General features: G+C 48.3%; 1 protein-coding gene and 1 non-coding gene across 2 annotated transcripts; both read right to left on the bottom strand.

Moving 5' to 3' along the window:
• Nucleotides 1-11,801: 11,801 nt before the first annotated feature.
• LOC123060376 (40S ribosomal protein S3-3) lies at nucleotides 11,802-14,131 on the bottom strand. The gene is made up of 5 exons (XM_044483073.1): nucleotides 13,935-14,131; nucleotides 13,516-13,835; nucleotides 12,499-12,553; nucleotides 12,280-12,411; nucleotides 11,802-12,189 (listed from the first exon to the last, which is right to left on the bottom strand). The coding sequence occupies exons 1-5, from the start codon at nucleotides 13,962-13,964 to the stop codon at nucleotides 12,043-12,045; spliced, it is 684 nt and encodes a 227-aa protein (XP_044339008.1). The 5' UTR covers nucleotides 13,965-14,131; the 3' UTR covers nucleotides 11,802-12,042.
• Nucleotides 13,152-13,322, bottom strand: LOC123063927 (small nucleolar RNA snoR143). The gene has a single exon (XR_006430623.1). It is a non-coding gene; the product is annotated as a small nucleolar RNA snoR143 (small nucleolar RNA).
• Nucleotides 14,132-18,391: the final 4,260 nt, after the last annotated feature.

The raw sequence follows: 18,391 nt of genomic DNA, 5'->3' as shown, positions 1-18,391 counted from the left end.
TGTCCAGATACGGAGACAGCTCATAGGTCTTCTTCTCAGTTACTGGGTGAACCTTCACAGTGCAGTAGGGCCAAAGGGCTTGCTTGTGGGTGGATGTAGCATTGCGGTGAGGACGGAAACCGACAGGAGTCTCAAGCCCGGTATCCACCACATCAAGTAACTCCATGAAAGCCTTCCACTTGACAGAAAGCAGCTTGCCATTGGTCATCCATGTCAGAGTCCTGTCGACATCCGTCCCAAGATGGACGGTGGCATAGAATTGAGCTACCAAATCCGCATCAAAGTCCTTGTTGAATTGCATGATCCTGAGAATGTTCAGCTGAGTGCACATCTGAAGAGCTTCGCCAAAGTACTCCGGATCCTTCTCCATAGCATCAGTGTCAATGGAGCGAACATCAACAAAAAGATTCTTCTTGGCCTTGATCACATCAAAGTAGATGGCAAACTGAAAACGGTTCCAGAACGGGCGGTTGACCAAAGTGGGTTCTTGGTCCACCGCATAGGGGTTGCGGCGACGCTTCTCCCAAAACTCCTTGTTGGTCATCTCAGTCACAGTCTTCCCTTTTGGCTTGTTGGCGGCTCGCTTCGATTGCTGAGGAGGTGGAGGAGCACATGCAGAAGCACTTGCTGGAGGCGGTTGGGTGCTCGAGGAACCACCGGCAGGCTCTGAGGTGCGGTAGCGTTTTGATGTGGCACGCCCGGGGTTGATACGGCGACCATGCTGCTCGGAATGGTCATCACCTGGAGCCAAACACAAGAACAACGCGAAACAACCAGAAAGAACGAGCATAAGCCAAGAACACAACAAAAGATCAAGGTAAGGCAGGAGAATGATGGAAATTGGCATGCAGCGGTAGTACCGTGACCTGCCCGTGGTAGTACCGCCCCAAAGGGAGCGGTAGTACCGCTCTAGGTCAAGCGGTAGTATCACTCCAAAGGGAGCGGTAGTACGGCTTGAGGCGGATAAACAGCAGTTTCAAAGCACGAGGTGGTGAAACAGTGGTTTCCTACTACCGTGGTCAGATCCGGCACTACCGGCCTACCAAATTCAAAAATAATCCTACCAAACTCTAATCTAGATAGTCTAGTTGCCTTCTCCAATCAACTCAAGCCTAGATTTCGCCAAAAATCTAGAGATGCAACCACCATTGCCCCTAAGAAACACGAACTAAAAGGAGACAAAACGGAAGAAAGAACGGGGCAATATCGGCATCCATGGCAAGAGGACGTGGTGGGGATCGACTCCACCAAAGGAAATGGAGAGGGACGCCCCGAAGACGGAGATCTACCGGAGCACTCCCGCGGCGAGAGGAGGCTGGAGAGAGGAAGAGAAAAGAGGGGCGAAGTGAATGGGTATGGGGGAGAAAAAACCTCCCCCTGCCCCCGACTTAACCCCCTGTTCTCGTCCCCCAGCGGTAGTACCGTGCTGGGGGCGGTAGTACCGCTCACGAGCGGTAGTACCGCGCACCACCAGCGGTAGTACCGCCCAGCGCGCCACGGCAACTAAACAGACACGGCTTAGCTCGACAAAACGGAAAAAAACGGCAAACACACCAGCAAACGACCAAGACACGCCTCTTCATAAGAGGGCGGTGGCCGAGGCCACCTATGTTTGAGTCAAAAGGTATGGCACCGCGAAGATTTTAACCTTGGGCCCATGACCAAAACTCGTCTTTTAAGCATAAGTGCCATCAACAATGGCTAACGTGAAAGACTTGATCAATTTATGCATAATGGGGGGAGGGAGAGTTCATTGAGAGAACAACACTCCCCCTATGTCCATGCCTACACCTAAACTAGACAACAAATTGAGCGTGGTAGGGTGTGCAAGGGTTCAAGCCACATTGCTCGAATCAATGATATTTAGCTCATGCCTTAACTCGCGAAATCTTGCTTCATCCAAGGGCTTCGTGAAAATATCTGCAAGGTTGTCATGAGTGTTGACATAGTTGAGCTCGATCTCTCCTCGCCTAATGTGATCCCGGATGAAGTGATACCGAATCTCAATATGCTTCGTCTTGAAGTGTTGCACTGGGTTGAGAGAAATCTTGATGGCACTTTCATTGTCACACCAAAGAGGCACTTTGTCACAAGTGACACCGTAATCCTTTAAAGTTTGCCTCATCCATAGAAGTTGTGCACAACAACTACCGGCGGCAACATACTCCGCCTCAGTGGACGAGAGAGACACACAACTTTGCTTTTTGGAAGACCAACTTACCAAAGAGCAACCAAGGAATTGGCACCCTCCGGAAGTGGACTTCCTATCCACTTTGTCTCCCGCCCAATCGGAATCCGAGTACCCTACAAGCTTGAAGTTTGATCCTCTTGGGTACCATAAGCCAAAGTTTGGGGTATGAGCCAAATATCGAAAGATTCGTTTGACCGCCACATAGTGACTTTCCTTAGGTGCGGCTTGAAACCGTGCACAAATTCCCACACTCAACATGATGTCCGGTCTAGATGCACAAAGGTAAAGCAAGGAACCAATCATGGAACGATATACCTTTTGATCCACCACTTTACCATTGGGATCTAAGTCAAGTTGGCACTTGGTGGGCATTGGAGTGGAGGCCGGCTTGACGTCACTTAGCTTGAATCTCTTGAGCATGTCTTGGGTGTATTTGGATTGATTGATGAAGGTTCCTTCTCTTCTTTGCTTCACTTCGAACCCTAGAAAGAACTTCAACTCTCCCATGGAGGACATCTCGAACTTTGAGGTCATGAGAGCGGCAAATTCCTCATTGAAAGCTTTGTTAGGAGAACCAAAGATAATATCATCAACATATAATTGGCACACAAACAACTCCCCTTTGACCTTCTTAGTAAAAAGAGTGGGGTCGATTAGCCCAACTTCAAAACCACGGTCTTGTAACAACTCGGTAAGGTGGTCATACCACGCACGTGGGGCTTGTTTAAGGCCATAGAGTGCCTTATCGAGTTGATACACATGATCGGGAAAGTAGGGATCCTCGAACCCGGGGGGTTGCTTGACGTAAACCAATTCATTAATGGGACCATTAAGAAAAGCACTCTTCACATCCATTTGTTGTAACTTAAAGTTATGATGAGAAGCATATGCAATCAACATGCGAATGGATTCAAGACGAGCAACGGGAGCAAAGGTTTCACCGTAGTCGATACCCTCGACTTGGGAGTAGCCTTGTGCTACCAAACGAGCCTTGTTGCGAATGATAATCCCATGGGCATCTTGCTTGTTCTTGAATATCCACTTGGTTCCAATGACATTATGGTTCCCCGTTGGCCTTGGCACCAATCTCCACACTTTGTTGCGCTCGAAGTTGTTGAGTTCTTCGTGCATGGCATTGAGCCAATCCGGATCTTCTAGCGCCTCATAGACCTTGTGGGGTTCCACACAAGAGACAAACGCGTGATGCTCACAATAATTTGCTAATTGTCTACGAGTGCTTACCCCCTTTCTTAAGCTTCCAAGCACATTCGTCATGAGATGATCCTTGGTGGAGAGCTTGGAAGCAACCTTGGCGGCACGACGCTCTAATTCCTCCTCGGTGGTGAGTTGAGGAGCGGTTACTTGATCATCTTGAGCGCCGTCATGAACTTGTTCTTGATCTTGAACTTGCTCGGGGGAGAGAACTTGACCTTGGGCATCACTTGGTGTGTCAACACCGTCTTGAGTATGATCTTGCCCTTGGTCTTGTTCATGAGGTTGAGGGCCTTCACTTTGTTCTTCGGAAGCGTGTGGGCCTTGGGTTGGTGATGGCTCCACTTGAGTGGAGCATTGTCCTTCTCCTTCGGCCACAAGGGGTTCCTCAATGGGTAGGATGAAACCAACACCCATTCTTCTTATGGCTTGAGGAGGAATTTCATCACCTACATCACAAGTGCCACTTTGCTCCACTTGGGAGCCGTTATTCTCATCAAACTCCACGTTACACGTCTCCTCAATAAGTCCCGTGGATTTATTGAGGACACGGTAAGCATGAGAGTTTGTAGCATAACCAACAAATATGCCCTCATAAGCTCTAGCCTCAAATTTAGACAACCGAACACCTTTCTTGAGAATGAAACACTTACACCCGAATACCCGGAAGTACTTGAGGTTGGGCTTGTTACCGGTGAGTATCTCATATGGAGTCTTGTTCAAGCCCTTGCGGAGGTAGAGCCGATTGGATGCATGACACGCGGTGTTGATGGCTTCGGCCCAAAAGTTGTACGGAGACTTGAACTCCGCCATCATGGTCCTTGCCGCATCCATCAACGTCCGGTTCTTCCTCTCCGCAACACCGTTTTGTTGAGGGGTGTATGGTGCGGAATATTGATGCTTGATTCCCTCATCACTAAGAAATTCATCCAAGGTGTAGTTCTTGAACTCGGTGCCGTTGTCACTTCTTATTGTCAAGATCTTTGCATTGTGTTGACGTTGTGCTTCATTTGCAAAGTCAATGACGGTTTGTTGGGTCTCGCTCTTCCTCTTGAAGAAATACACCCACGTGTACCTTGAGTAGTCATCCACAATCACCAAGCAATACTTCCTACCTCCAAGACTATCGAAGGATGGGGGCCCAAAAAGATCCATGTGAAGGAGCTCCAAGGGCCTCTTTGAATAAATGATAGTCGTGGGAGGGTGAGCCTTCTCATGTAGCTTTCCTTCGATACAGGCACTGCAAGCACGATCTTTAACAAAACTAACATTCGTTAGTCCACGGACATGGTCCCCCTTGAGAAGACTTTGCAAAGATCTCATATTGACATGGGCTAAACGGCGATGCCAAAGCCATCCCACATCAACTTTAGCCATTAGGCATGTCGCGGTCTTAGTGGGTCGCTCCGAAAAGTTAATCACATATAGACCGTTCTCGACATGCCCAACAAAAGCTACTTTAAGAGTCTTGCTCCACAAGAGGGCCACGGTATCGATATCAAAGAAAGTGGCAAAGCCCATGATTGCAAGTTGACGAACGGAAAGTAAATTGTATGCAAGGGACTCAACAAGCATGACCTTCTCGATCGTGAGATCATGAGAGATGACCACCTTGCCAAGTCCCAATACCTTAGAGGATGAGGCGTCACCCCACTCGACATTGGTGGGCATAGATGGAACTTTGTGCACGTCCACCACCAAGTCCTTGCTTCCGGTCATATGATTTGTAGCTCCGCTATCGAGCAACCATGATCCACCACCGGAAGCAAACACCTACAAGAGATCAATGCTTGGTTTTAGGTACCCATTTTGTAATGGGTCCTTTGATGTTAGTAACAAGGGTCTTAGGAACCCAAATAGACCATTCAATGTACTCATGAAGAGAACCAACAAATTTGGCATAAACATGCCCATCACTAGCACGGCATAACACATAAGAAGGATTAAAATCGCCGGCTTTGTTGGGAGGGATGACATTGCCCTTCTTGACATTGTTCTTCTTCTTCTCCTCGGGGGCACTCTCTCCCTCCCTCACAAAGGTTTGCATGAGGGGAGGAGGTCGTTTGGTCTTGTCATTCTTCTTCTTGTTCTTGGAGTCGGGCACGTACCCAACCCCTTCCTTGGCCACACCTCCCTTTTGGTTGATCAAGAGATCGTTGAGGTTCTTCTTGCCTTGTATGCAAGTCGCAAGACCTCTCTCAAGTTGCTCCTTCAACTTAGCATTTTCCTCAACAAGATGTATATGCTCACAACACGGGTTAGTAGCATTTGCATTATCAATTAAAACCATATGAGGAAAAGTTGCTTTCTCCTTAGTTAGCTTCACTTGGAGTTGATCATGAGACTCCTTGAGACTAGCGTGAATACCCTTCAAGGCCTTGTGGGCCTTGTCAAGTATATCAAACTCCTCTTTGAGTCTAGCAAGATCAACCCCGAGTTTGGCCTTCTCGGAATTTAGCACACGAGAAACAATGAGGGCATGATCATAATCTTTCTTTAACTTAGCATGATCAACGTTGTGTGACTCCTCAAGAGCCAAACGAAGACCACGCTCTTCCTCAAGAGCATTGGAAAGATCCGAAATCTCATCGGCATAGTCACGACTATGCCCTTCCATCTTAGAGATGGTGTCTTCGTGAGCCTCGATCATGTCATTGGCCTCACCAAGTTGTTCCAAGAGAGCAACAAAGTGCTTCTTGGATTTTCCCTTGAGTTTGCCCATAAAAGCCTCAAACTCGTTAGCCTCCACATTAGCTCCCTCAAGTTCATTAATGCTATCCGTTGGGGAAGGATGATTAATGATGGTAGTTTTGATGTTGGAGGTTACCTTGTTGGTGGCTTTAGCCATGAGGCATTTGGCGGTGATGCTCTCGTTGGGTGAGTCGAAGAGAGACACCCGTGACGTTGTTGCAATGGCAACGGAGGCCATGGCAACCGACTCATCATCTTCATCATCGTCATCATCCTCATTGTACTCTTCTTGCACAACCAAAGCCTTGGGAGGAGTCTTCTTGGTGAAGTTGTTCTTGTTGGGGAACGACTTGGCCTTGTCCTTTCGGATGAGTTTGCCACCATTGTCTTCCCTCTTCTCATACGGGCATTCCGCAACGAAATGACTCACGTTGCCGCAATTGTAGCAAGTTCTTACACGTTGCTTGCCCCTTGTGCCACTCGAGTTGTTTTTGCTAAAGTTGGGCCTCGAGTTTTTCTTGCTCCAAAATTGCCTTGAAGCAAGTGCCATGTGTTCATGATATGCATACTTCGTATCTTCGGGGTTGCTCTCCTCTTCTTCCTCTTCTTCTTCTTCCACGGTGAGCTTGGCCTTCAATGCAAGGTTAGGCTTCTTTGCCCGTTGAGAACGGAGCACCGCATTGTCGGCGGTCTTGTCCAAAATGTTCATGGCCACAAACTCATCCAACACTTCGCTTGAGGTCAAAGTGTGGAAGTCCGGTCTTTGACGAATGACGGAGGACATGGCCTTGTGGTAGGGCATCATTGCCTTGAGGAATTTGCGCTTGATCCAATTGTCATCCGTGTCCTTGCTCCCGTGATCTCGTAGTGAGACCGCGAGTTTGGTTACTCTCCGATAAAGCTCACGAGGTTCTTCATCTTCCTTCATTGCAAACTCATCGGCCTCATCTTGTACCACTTCATAGTTGGAGCGTTGAATGCTTGCGCTTCCCCGGTAGAGAGACACGACACAATGCCATGCATCTTTGGCCAAGGCGAAGGGACGAAGATGAGGTAGGTCTTCGGGTGGAATTGCATCTTGAATGATGAAGAGAGCATTCTCATTGAATTGATTGTCCGCGGCTTCTCGAGGAGTGAAGTTGCTTGGATCATGTGGATAGAAACCTTCTTCAATGATTCTCCAAAGGTTAGTGTTCACATGATTTAAATGACGTTTAAAGCGGTAAACCCAAGAATCAAAATCCTCATTTTTCACAATCTTAGGGGGAGGACCGGCATGATTCAAATGAGTGGAAGGAACCGGTCCACCATAAACAAGTGGTGGTTCCACATGGGCAAAGATGCCGGTGCCATTCTTGCCACTAGAAGAAGGAGCCTTTTCACTACTAGCTTCCCCCTTGTCGGGGATAGCATCCGACACCTTGTTGGCGGGATCACCCACTTTCAACGGTGCGGTGGAAAGTTTAAGCCCCTCAAGAAATTTAGTAAACATGCTTTCAACTTCGGTCGTCATGGAGGTTTTCAATGTCTCCAAGGCCACATTGAACTCCTCACGAGAGACCGAAGTTCCCCCATCTCCCGTAGACGAGATCGGATTCACACCGGAGTGTTCCTCCACACCGTCTACGGTATCAACCATACTCTTTGGACGGTAAAGTCCTTAATAAAGAGACGAAGGCTCTGATACCAATTGAAAGGATCGATATGGTTGACTAGAGGGGGGGTGAATAGGCAACTACCAATTTTTAGCTTTTCTTTACCAAATTAAACTTTGCATCAAAGTAGGTTGTCTAGATGTGCAACTAGGTGAGCAACCTATATGATGCAATAACAACAAGCATACAAGCAAGCAAGGGTAGAAACACTAAAGAGCTTGCACAAGTAAAGGTAAGAGATAACCAAGAGTGGATCCGGTGGAGACGAGGATGTGTTACCGAAGTTCCTTCCTTTTGAGGGGAAGTACGTCTCCGTTGGAGCGGTGTGGAGGCACAATGCTCCCCAAGAAGCCACTAGGGCCACCGTATTCTCCTCACGCCCTCACACAATGCGAGATGCCGTGATTCCACTATTGGTGCCCTTGAAGGCGGCGACCGAACCTTTACAAACAAGGTTGGGGCAATCTCCACAACTTAATCGGAGGCTCCCAACAAGACCACGAAGCTTCACCACAATGGAATATGGCTCCGAGGTGACCTCAACCGTCTAGGGTGCTCAAACACCCAAGAGTAACAAGATCCGCTAGGGATGAGTGGGGGAATCGAAAATCCCTTGGTGGAAGTGTAGATCGGAGCCTTCTCAACCACTCCCGAGCAAATCAACAAGTTTGATTGGCTAGAGAGATAGATCGGGCGAAAATGAAGCTTGGAGTATTTAATGGAGCTTGAGCAATAAATGGAGCTTGGGGGAGGAAGAGGTAGGTGAGAAGGAGGAAGGGGACTCCCTTTTATAGTGGGGGCAACAATCCCGTTGCCCCCCCACCAACCAGCCCCGCACAGGGCGGTACTACCGCTGAGAGGGGGCGGTACTACCGCCAGGCGACGGTACTGCCGCGCCACCCTGCGGTACTGCCGCCCTGAGGAGACTTAGTAGGGAACGGACCCCAATAGCGGTACTACCGCGGTGGTAGGGTGGTACTACCGCTCCTGGAACGGTACTACCGCCACTACAACCGTGACTAGTGCCGCAAAACCCGACACGAGAAAAAGACCTCTTGAATCGAGGCGGTAGGAGCCAGACTACCCAGCGGTACTATGGCAGTGGGGTCAAGGGCGGTAGTACCGCTGTGGAGTGGTACTGCCGCTTGTGACCCTTCGGCCGTAGTACCGCAGGCAGTGCGGTACTACCGCTGGGGCGCGAGAGAGAGAGAGAAGAGATCTATCAAAAATGCTGAGGACACGGCGGATGTGCCAGGCCCCCAGCGGTACTACTGGTGTGGAGCCACAGCGGTACTACCGCTGCGAAGCGGTACTGTCGCTTGTGGCTTCTCAGTGGTACTACTGCTGGGTGCGCGGTACTGCCGCTTAGACCCAGACAGAACAAGGAAGAGAGGAGAGATCTCTTCAATGGACAGGAAAAGCTCGGAGGGTGAGAAGCTGATGTGTATGTGATGATTCCACCCATGCAAAACCCCAGCGGGCCCCCTCTTGATAGTACGGTGCCCTCTACGCAACTAGTCCACCGAGAAAGAAACGAAAGAGCTACACCGTCTTGAAATACACTCCGAGGGGAAGAAAGCGTCTCGTGCCAGGGGAGAATCTGTGAATTATTCAAAGCACAAGATTAGTCCGCAAACATGTTGTCATCAATCACCGAAACTACCTTGAGAGAGATATGCCGTAACACCGGGAGCATAGAATCTGAGAACAAAGTGAGGGGGACGATGAAGGTACAATTTCAGCCTCCTCGGAACAGATGCATCTTGTTCACTTGCAATCAGTCGATCTGATACTTATTATGCCCTTGTTTCATTGTGAGTGCAGAAGTTCGTGAAGCATTGTCGCAAGTTGGTAAGGCTGCTTGGGTGTGCTAGAGCTGGGTCAGTTGAAGCTTATTAGCCTGTAGCCACACAGGGTCTCATCGGCTCATCGAGCCATGCTCCCTCGTCGTCTAGGTTAGTTGGGGAGGAGGAGGAGGCCACACATGAAGAAGGGGAGGAGGAGGAGAGCAACGGGGAGGAGGAGTACGATGAAGATTATGGACCTCCACCAACTCAAACATCTCAAGCATCTCAGCTGCCGAAGAGGAATCCGAACAAGAAGGATTTGCTGAGTCCGGACCCTTTCCAGAGACCGGTTCCTCGCCGGCCCAAGAAGAAGACCGAAGAGACTCGTTCAAAGAGTAACGAGGACCGTACCTCCAAGAGGGGAAGGAGCAATTGATTATGCTCTTCGATACTTGGCTCTTTTAGTTCGGTTGAACTTCGTTTGGTTGAACTTGTCTAGTGGTTGTGAAACTACGTGAAACTATGTGTTTTCTATTTGTGGATCTATGTGTTTGAAATGTTCTATGCACTTCAAGTTATCTTAATATGGATCTCTGTGATGCCCAAGTTTAATTGTTTAAAATCTGTGATATTGTTGTCATATTTGTGAAACTTGCTGTGATATTGCTGTCATATTGAATTTGAGAACAAGTAACCAAATGAACTTGAAAAAACAAAACAGAGGACCCTACCGCCATGCACCCTGGCGGTAGGGTGAGACAACCTACCGCCAGCCCCCATGACGATAGGGTCAACCTACCGCCGGGGCCCTTTCATATTTCGTTACAGAAGCTATATACAGCAAAACACAAGACTCTACCACCAGGGGTCCTGGCGGTAGGGTCAGACAACCTACCGCGAGGGCCCTTGCATCTTTCGTTACAGAATGTCTGCACGGCAAAACCCTGTCACACCTTACCGCTAGAGGCACTGGCGGTAAGGTTAGACAGCCTACCGCCAGGGACCCTGTCGGTAAGGTACTTGTCCACATCAGCACGCGGTGACGGCCGCCGTCCCCTCCGTCACACCCTACCGCCAGGGGCCCTGGCGGTAGGCTGTCTAACCCTACCGCCAGAGGCTCTGGCGGTAGCAAAAGGGTCAAATCCCGAAAATATTTCAAACCAGGGTCAGATCCTGAAATTGTTTGTCAAAAGGGTCAAAACACGAAATTTAGCCGCTACAGGAGCCAGCGAATGGTGTCGCCGCCCATCTCCTCACGCCACACCCACTTCCTGTCTGTGACGTGTCCCACATCTTCGCAGCACCACGCCTCCCACTCGCCCGTGCTCCTACCCAATCTCGCCTCTGCCGAAGAGTGACATCAACGACCGGCCTGCGGAGGCGGTGGTCGCAACATGGTGAGGAAGCAGGCATAAGGCAGCTCCGCGGATCGATCTGCCGTCTCCCGCATTGAGCACTCCTGCCATGACCGTCCTCTCCGCCGGCCACCTCCACAGATCCGGATTGAGAAAAGAAAGGGGTAGGAGCGACAGAGAAGGGGCAAGGAGTGAGGGAAGGGGAGGGAAGGAGGCGACGTGCCTGGGTTGGGAGGAGGACAACTGGATGTTGAGTTTGCTTCCTTCTCCGATGGCCAGCGCCGGAGGACCTGGGATGTGCCGACAAGGCGAGGCCGTGGCAGCGGCAAACGAGAGAGAAATTTTTGGGAGGGGAGGAGAGGTTGCATGCCTCAGAGAAGGGGTGGGGGCATGGGGACGAAGCAAACGACACGGTGGGGCCGCGAAAGACAAACCTAGCACAGTATTTCTTTTCCTCTCGCTGGCACGATAAAAACGATGAGGGGGAACGCGCGAGGGGGAGTTTAATTGACTTCGCAAGTACTAACATTTGCATCTCTAAAGCAAACCATCTTTGCGGACAATTCAACCGTTTTATCAAAGTTTGCCACAAAATAAATTCATAATGTTTTGAATTTGTTTTCATTTCCTTCTTTGGATTTTACTTTCAAGGACTCGCATAGCTGCAACTCCAAAAGATGCTCAATTCAATGACCAACAAAAGCAACCTTGCTTCAAACAAAACTGAATTTCCGATACTACCTTTCTACACCTGAGCTCATATGCTCCTGGTGTGAACAACAAAATAGATAGATGAGAAAATTATTATTTTTAAAAATTCTGAAAAAACAAATTATGATTGTAAAAAGGTGGATACGGAATGAACGCATAAGAAGACATAACAAACAGTAAAAAGGTGGCACAAACGAAGAGCAACAAACTAGCTGGGCAGAATCAATCCAAACAAAGGTTTCTGGCATACATAAGTAACTTGTCTCGGCAAAACTTAGTTTAAACGAAATTAACATAGAAGCATTACACAGAAACTTTTGTCCATTAAAAGGTAAGGTAGGTAACCAAGCGTTGCATAGCCCTCGCTTATCACAGGGATAGAAAAGTAGCTAGGACCAAAATGATGTGCCGTTTCATGGTCTGCTTGCTCTATTGGGACTTTAGACCTCAACCAAAGCCGGTGGGCGCAGCTCGTCCTCCTCCTTCGGGGGGTGGATGGTGACAAGGTCAGGCAGCGGGGTGGTAGGGCCAAGCTTGCCCTTGGGGTCCCAGTCAAGCATAATCTTCACCTTGATACCAAGAACGCCCTACAAAACCAAGCCAATGTTGAATCATATGTAGTTCCATGAGCAACAAACTGGAAAAACAAGGTTAAGTAAGCAGCACAGCAAACAAACCTGTCTGAGAAGAACGTGCCTAACTGCAGCATCAATGTACTCGTTAACGGGCTGACCAGATGAGATCATGTACCCGTCCTTGAACTTCATCGACTTGGCTCTCTGGGCCCTGAGCTTGCCGCTCACAATGACCTAGTACAAAATCAAGAGAGCAGTCAGCAACTAAACACAGGAAGTGCAAGATAAGAATGTCAGATCACATGTGCAGAGGAAATTTACCTCACAACCCTTAGCACCACTCTCCATAACAAAGCGAAGAACACCATAGCATGCCCTGCAATAAAATCAACAATTCCATTGAAACTACAAGCAGAAATATAACATCAACAGAAAGCATAAGGTTGAAACAAAACAAGAAATCATTAAGAGAAATAGATTCCAGATATATTTAGTAGACAAACAACATATCTCAATGGTCGTCTGGCCACTACTGCTACAGAAGCAGGAATGTGTGAACCATTCTCACAATCATCATAATAAGAGAGCAGAAATGAACAGATTATATATGCAGTAATTTGAAGTGAACAGCACCATACAGTTAACATAGATTCAAATCAACGACTACATTTTGCCATAAAATGCACAGCTGTTCTGGAAAAGACAGATATTACAGCAAATATGTCAAGATTGCATAGAAGAAACAAGGGATAGCATCAGTATTCAGTAGACAAACAGCAGGTCGGCCATTCATCTGTGGATCTATATCAACAGCCGCTGGTGACCAAGGAGCAGCTTCTCCTTTTTGCACCAGTGATATATCCTACTAGCACCGCTACAACACAAAGGAGAAGGTGCAACATAACCACTGCATTCTGGATATTTGTGTAATGCTGACTAATCTAAGACAATAAATTACAGGAAATTATTCATAGAAATATGAGATAGAACTAGTAGACAAGCAGCAAATCAGCCATTCATCTGTGGATCTATCTCTACGGTTGTCTGGCCACTGCTGCTTCAAAGAACAGCTTTTACTTTTTGCACTAATGCAAATGCCCCACAAACACGACCAGAAAGCAGGGCAGAGTAAAGCACAGGTGCAACAATAATCACTTCCTTACTAAGTGTGCATACAAACATGAAGCTAACCACAAACTTCAAGGACTACAAATAGTATTTGATGTAGATCTCATAGCATCTAAACAAATGATAAGTGTATCACAACAGCTCTGACCATTTACTAGCATCTACAAATCGCATATATGAAAAACATTTAAGAATTGGTCGTTATCATACCTGCGGACGGCAAGGCCACCGAGGAGCTTGTAGCGGAGTGACTCGGCCTGGGCGATGGCGCAGAGGCCACGGTTGACGACCTTCTCGGCGTAAAGTTCAACGCCGTTCTCCGGGAAGTTGAAGCGCTTCTGGACGACGGAGGTGAGCTCCCTGATCCTGCGGCCCTTCTCACCAAGCACGTTCTGCGTCCGCGTGGCCCTGATGATGATCTCCGTGCGCATCGGCGTCACGCGTACCTCCACGCCGGAGTAGCCGTCCTCGGCAAGCTCCCGGGTCAGCATCTCGTTCAGCTCGGCGTAGAAAACGCCATCGCTCACAAACTAAGGAAGCGCAAACGGGAAATCGTTAGATCGGTTGATGCACCACCGATAGATCGTGCTGGGGACGGCGGAATACGCTGGGTCTAGGTGGTTCCTTACCTTCTTCTTCTTGCTGATCTGGGTCGCCATGGTTGCGGCGGTGGAGGAAGAGCTCGCTGCGTCGGCGGCGAGCTGTGAGGCGACGGCTAGGGTTTTGTGGGCAGAGGAAGAGAAGAGGGGCGGCGGCGGGAGAGGGGGAGCGAAGCGTGAGGGTGGAATTTATAGCTGGTGCGAGAAGGGTAGGGTTTGGGTGGGTGCGCATTGCGGACTGGGGGATGATGCGAACTGAGACGTGGGCTTGCTGAGGCCCACTTGTAAGTGCAAGGCCCATGGGCTCGGCGGGAGCGCGAGACTGGGCCGACCTAGCTCGCGGGAGGCCACATGCACATTTTTTTCTTCTTCCCCTAAAAAAAACATTTTCTTCTTCTGTTTTTTCACTTTTTTGTTTTCCTTTTATGTTAGGAACAGCGAGGTGGATCGATCTATTGTCTGAGGAATAACAACTCGAGTTGCAGTTACAAGATGGGATACACGAATCAAAGAACAGGAAAAAGGGAATACAGTTCGTGTCGCCGCCGCCGTTTCTGATCCACTCGATGGTGAGCGAAGGGGGCAGTGCCTGGCTTAAGTATAGCAGGTGATGGGTTGGGCCGCCAATGCCACTCTGGGGCGAAGAAGTGGGGGTTGTTGCGCCTGGCGCGGTCGAGCCGTGCCAGTGTCTTGCTGTTTGGTGGGGTCGACTCGTCAGGGGCGTTGACATTCCATCCTCCTTGGGAAGAGGCTTGCCCCCAAGCCTCTGCATCAGGAAATCTTGCTTGGAGTGCTTGCTTGTTCTCCCAGGTGGTGTCGAGGCCGGCTCCCGAAGACCACTGCACACGAACTTGCTCGATCATCATGTTGTTCTTGTTGCACCATCTTGATTCTAGCACCTTGACCGGGATCGTCGTGTCTTCAGAGCTCGTTGGCAGCGCCGTCGACGCGATGATGCCGGGGAGGAGCGCGTGACGGAGGTGCAAGACGTGGAAGACGGGGTGTACCGTGGCTTGAGGTGGCGGCTTGAGCTCGTAGGCACGTCGTTGACCTTGGTAATGATCAGGAAAGGCCCGTAGAACTTGTAGTTGACCTTTTGGTTGGCGTGAGGAGCCACCGAAGACTGGACATATGGCTGGAGCTTGAGGAAGACTTGGTCGCCGACTTGGAATTGGCGGAAGGAGCGTTTCTTGTTCGCCTGGTCTTACATGATCTGCCGCGCGCGATGAAGTTGATGTTGGATCAAGTCTTGCATGACTGCCCGTTCCTCAAGCCACGTTTGCAGTGCTTGCACCCTTTAGGAAGTAGATGTAGTGAACCCCCAATGCCTCGGCTCCCTCTCGAACATGGCCTTGAATGGTGTCATCCCGATGGCAGAGTGGTGTGAGGAGTTGTACCAAAACTGCGCCAATGGCTCCCAAAAGCTCCAACGCTTCGGGCATGCTTGGACGAAGCAGCACAGATAAGTCTCGATGCACTGGTTCAGCCTTTCTGTCTGGTCGTTGGTCTATGGGTGGTTAGCGGTACTCATCCTCAGCTCGTTACATGCATACTTAAACAGTTCCTGCCAGAAGTGGCTGGTAAAAACTGGGCCATGGTCAGACACGATAGCCCCGGGGGAGCCGTGTAGCTTGTAGAGCTGTTGCATGCTGAGAAGGGTGAAGGAAATATGCCCTAAAGGCAATAATAAAGTTGTTATTTTATTTTATTTCTTATTCATGCTAGAATTGTATTGATCGGAAACATAAATACATGTGTGAATACATAGACAAACATTGTGTCCCTAGTGAGCCTCTACTTGACTAGTTTGTTGATCAGAGATGGTTAAGGTTTCCTAACCATGGACATGAGTTGTCATTTGATAACGAGATCACATCATTAGGAGATTGATGTGATGGACATGACCCATCCGTTAGCTTAGTATATTGATCGTTCAGTTTTATTGTTATTGCCTTCTTCATGTCAAATACATATTCCTTTGACAATGAGACTATGCAACTCCCAGATACCGGAGGAATACCTTGTGTGCTATCAAACGTCATAACGTAACTGGGTGATTATAAAGATGCTCTACAAGTATCTCCGAATGTGTTTGTTGGGTTGGCATAGATCGAGATTAGGATTTGTCATTCCGAGTATCGGAGAGGTATTTTGGGCCCTCTCGGTAATACACATCATAAAGCTTGCAAGCAAACGACTAAGGAGTTGGTCACGAGGTGATGTATTACGAAACGAGTAAAGAGAATTGCCAGTAACGAGATTGAACTAGGTATGAAGATAACAACGATTGAATCTCGGGCAAGTAACATTCCGATGGACAAAGGGAATAACATATGTGGTCATAACGGTTCGGCTGATAAAGATCTTTGTAGAATATGTAGGAGCCAATATGAGCATCCAGGTTCCACTATTGGTTATTGACCGGATAGGTGCCTCGGTCATGTCTACATAGTCCTCGAACCCATAGGGTCCGCATGCTTAACGCCTGATGACGATATTGTATTATACTCCCTCCGTTTCTTTTTAGTCCGCATATAAGGTTTGGTCAAAGTCAATCTTTGTAGAGTTTGAATAACTTTATATTAAAAAATATAAACATTCACAATATGAAATCAACATTATCAGATGCATCATGAAACGTATTTTCATACTATATAGTTTTAATATTGTAGATGCTCATATATTTTTATATAAATTTGGTCAAACTTTGTGTAGTTTGACTTTGACCAAATCTTATATGCGGAGTAAAAAGAAACGGAGGGAGTATGAGTTATGTGATTTGGTGATCGAATGTTGTTCGAAGTCCCAGATGAGCTCACGGACATGACGAGGAGTCTCTAAATGGTCGAGAAGTAAAGATTGATATATAGAACGATAATATTCAAACACCGAAAGTGTTCCAAAATGTATCGGATATTTATCGGAGTACCGGGGGGTTACCGGAACCCCCGGGGGAATATATGGGCCATGAGAGGGGAGCACACCAGCCCACAATTGGTGGCGCCCCCCCCTATGGCAGATGGCCGAATAGGAGAAGGAGAAGAGGAGGTTCGCCCCCTCCCCCCCTCTGCCTTCTCTTCTCCCCCTTCCTTTCTTCTCCAGTGGAAATAGGAAAGGGGGTGCCCCCTGGCAGCCTCTCCTCCCCTCCTACCTATATGTATGTGGGGAGGGGGGCACCTAGAACACACAACATCAATTGTTAGCCGTGTGCGGCGCCCCCCTCCATAGTTTACACCCCCGGTCATATTTCCGCGGTGCTTAGGTGAAGCCTTGCGAGAATCACTACACCATCACCGTCACCACGCCGTCGTCCTAATGAAACTCATCTACTACCTCGACACCTTGCTGGATCAAGAAGACGAGGGATGTCACCGAGCTGAATGTGTGCAGAACTCAGAGGTGTCGTACGTTTGGTACTCGATCGGTGGAGCGCTAAGAAAGTTCGACTACATCAACCGCGTTGTGAAACGCTTTCGCTTACGGTCTACGAGGGTACGTAGACACACTCTCCCCCTCGTTGCATTGCATCTTCATGGATAGATCATTGCGTGTGCGTAGAATTGTTTTGTTTTCCATGCAACGTTTCCCAACAGTGGCATCATGAGTCAGGTCTATGCGTAGATGATATGCACGAGTAGAACACAAAGAGTTGTGGGCGGTGATAGTCATACTGCTTACCACCAACGTCTTATTTTGATTCGGCGGTATTGTGGGATGAAGCGGCCCGGACCAACCTTACATGTCCACGCACATGAGACCGGTTCCACCGACAGACATGCAACTAGTTTTGCATAAAGGTGGCTGGCGGGTGTCGGTTTCTCCTACTTTAGTTGAATCAAATTTGACTACGACCGAATGTTAAAACAACAAACTTGATGAAAGACCGTTGTGTTTTGATGCGTAGGTAAGAACGAGTCTTGCTAGAAGCCCGTAGCAGCCACGTAAAACTTGTAAGAACAAAGTAGAGGGCATCTAACTTGTTTTTGCAGGGCATGTTGTGATGTGATATGGTCAATACATGATGTGATATACGTTATTGTATGAGATGATCATGTTTTGTAAAAGTTATTGGCAACCGACAGGAGCCTTATGGTTGTCTCTTTATTGTATGAAATGCAAACGCCATGCAATTTCTTTGCTTTATCACTATGTGTTAGCGATAGTTGTAGAAGCAATAGTTGGCGAGACAACCACGACGCAACGATGGAGATCAAGGTGTCGAGCCGGTGACGATGGAGATCATGACGATGCTTTGGAGATGGAGATCAAAAGCACAAGATGATGATGGCCATATCATGCCACATATTTTGATTGCATGTGATGTTTATCTTTTATGCATCTTATTTTTGCTTAGTACGTCAGTAGCATTATGAGATGATCCCTTAACTAAATTTCAAGGTAAAAGTGTTCTCCATGAGTATGCACCATTGCTACAGTTCATCTATTGAGACACCACATGATGATCAGGTGTGATAGACTCTACGCTC

The sequence above is a fragment of the Triticum aestivum genome, chromosome 3A, assembly GCF_018294505.1.
Source record: "Triticum aestivum cultivar Chinese Spring chromosome 3A, IWGSC CS RefSeq v2.1, whole genome shotgun sequence".
In the NCBI taxonomy this organism is placed as follows: domain Eukaryota; kingdom Viridiplantae; phylum Streptophyta; class Magnoliopsida; order Poales; family Poaceae; genus Triticum; species Triticum aestivum.
Note: the sequence above shows the minus strand (reverse complement) of the source record. Positions and strands in the feature narration are given on the sequence as shown.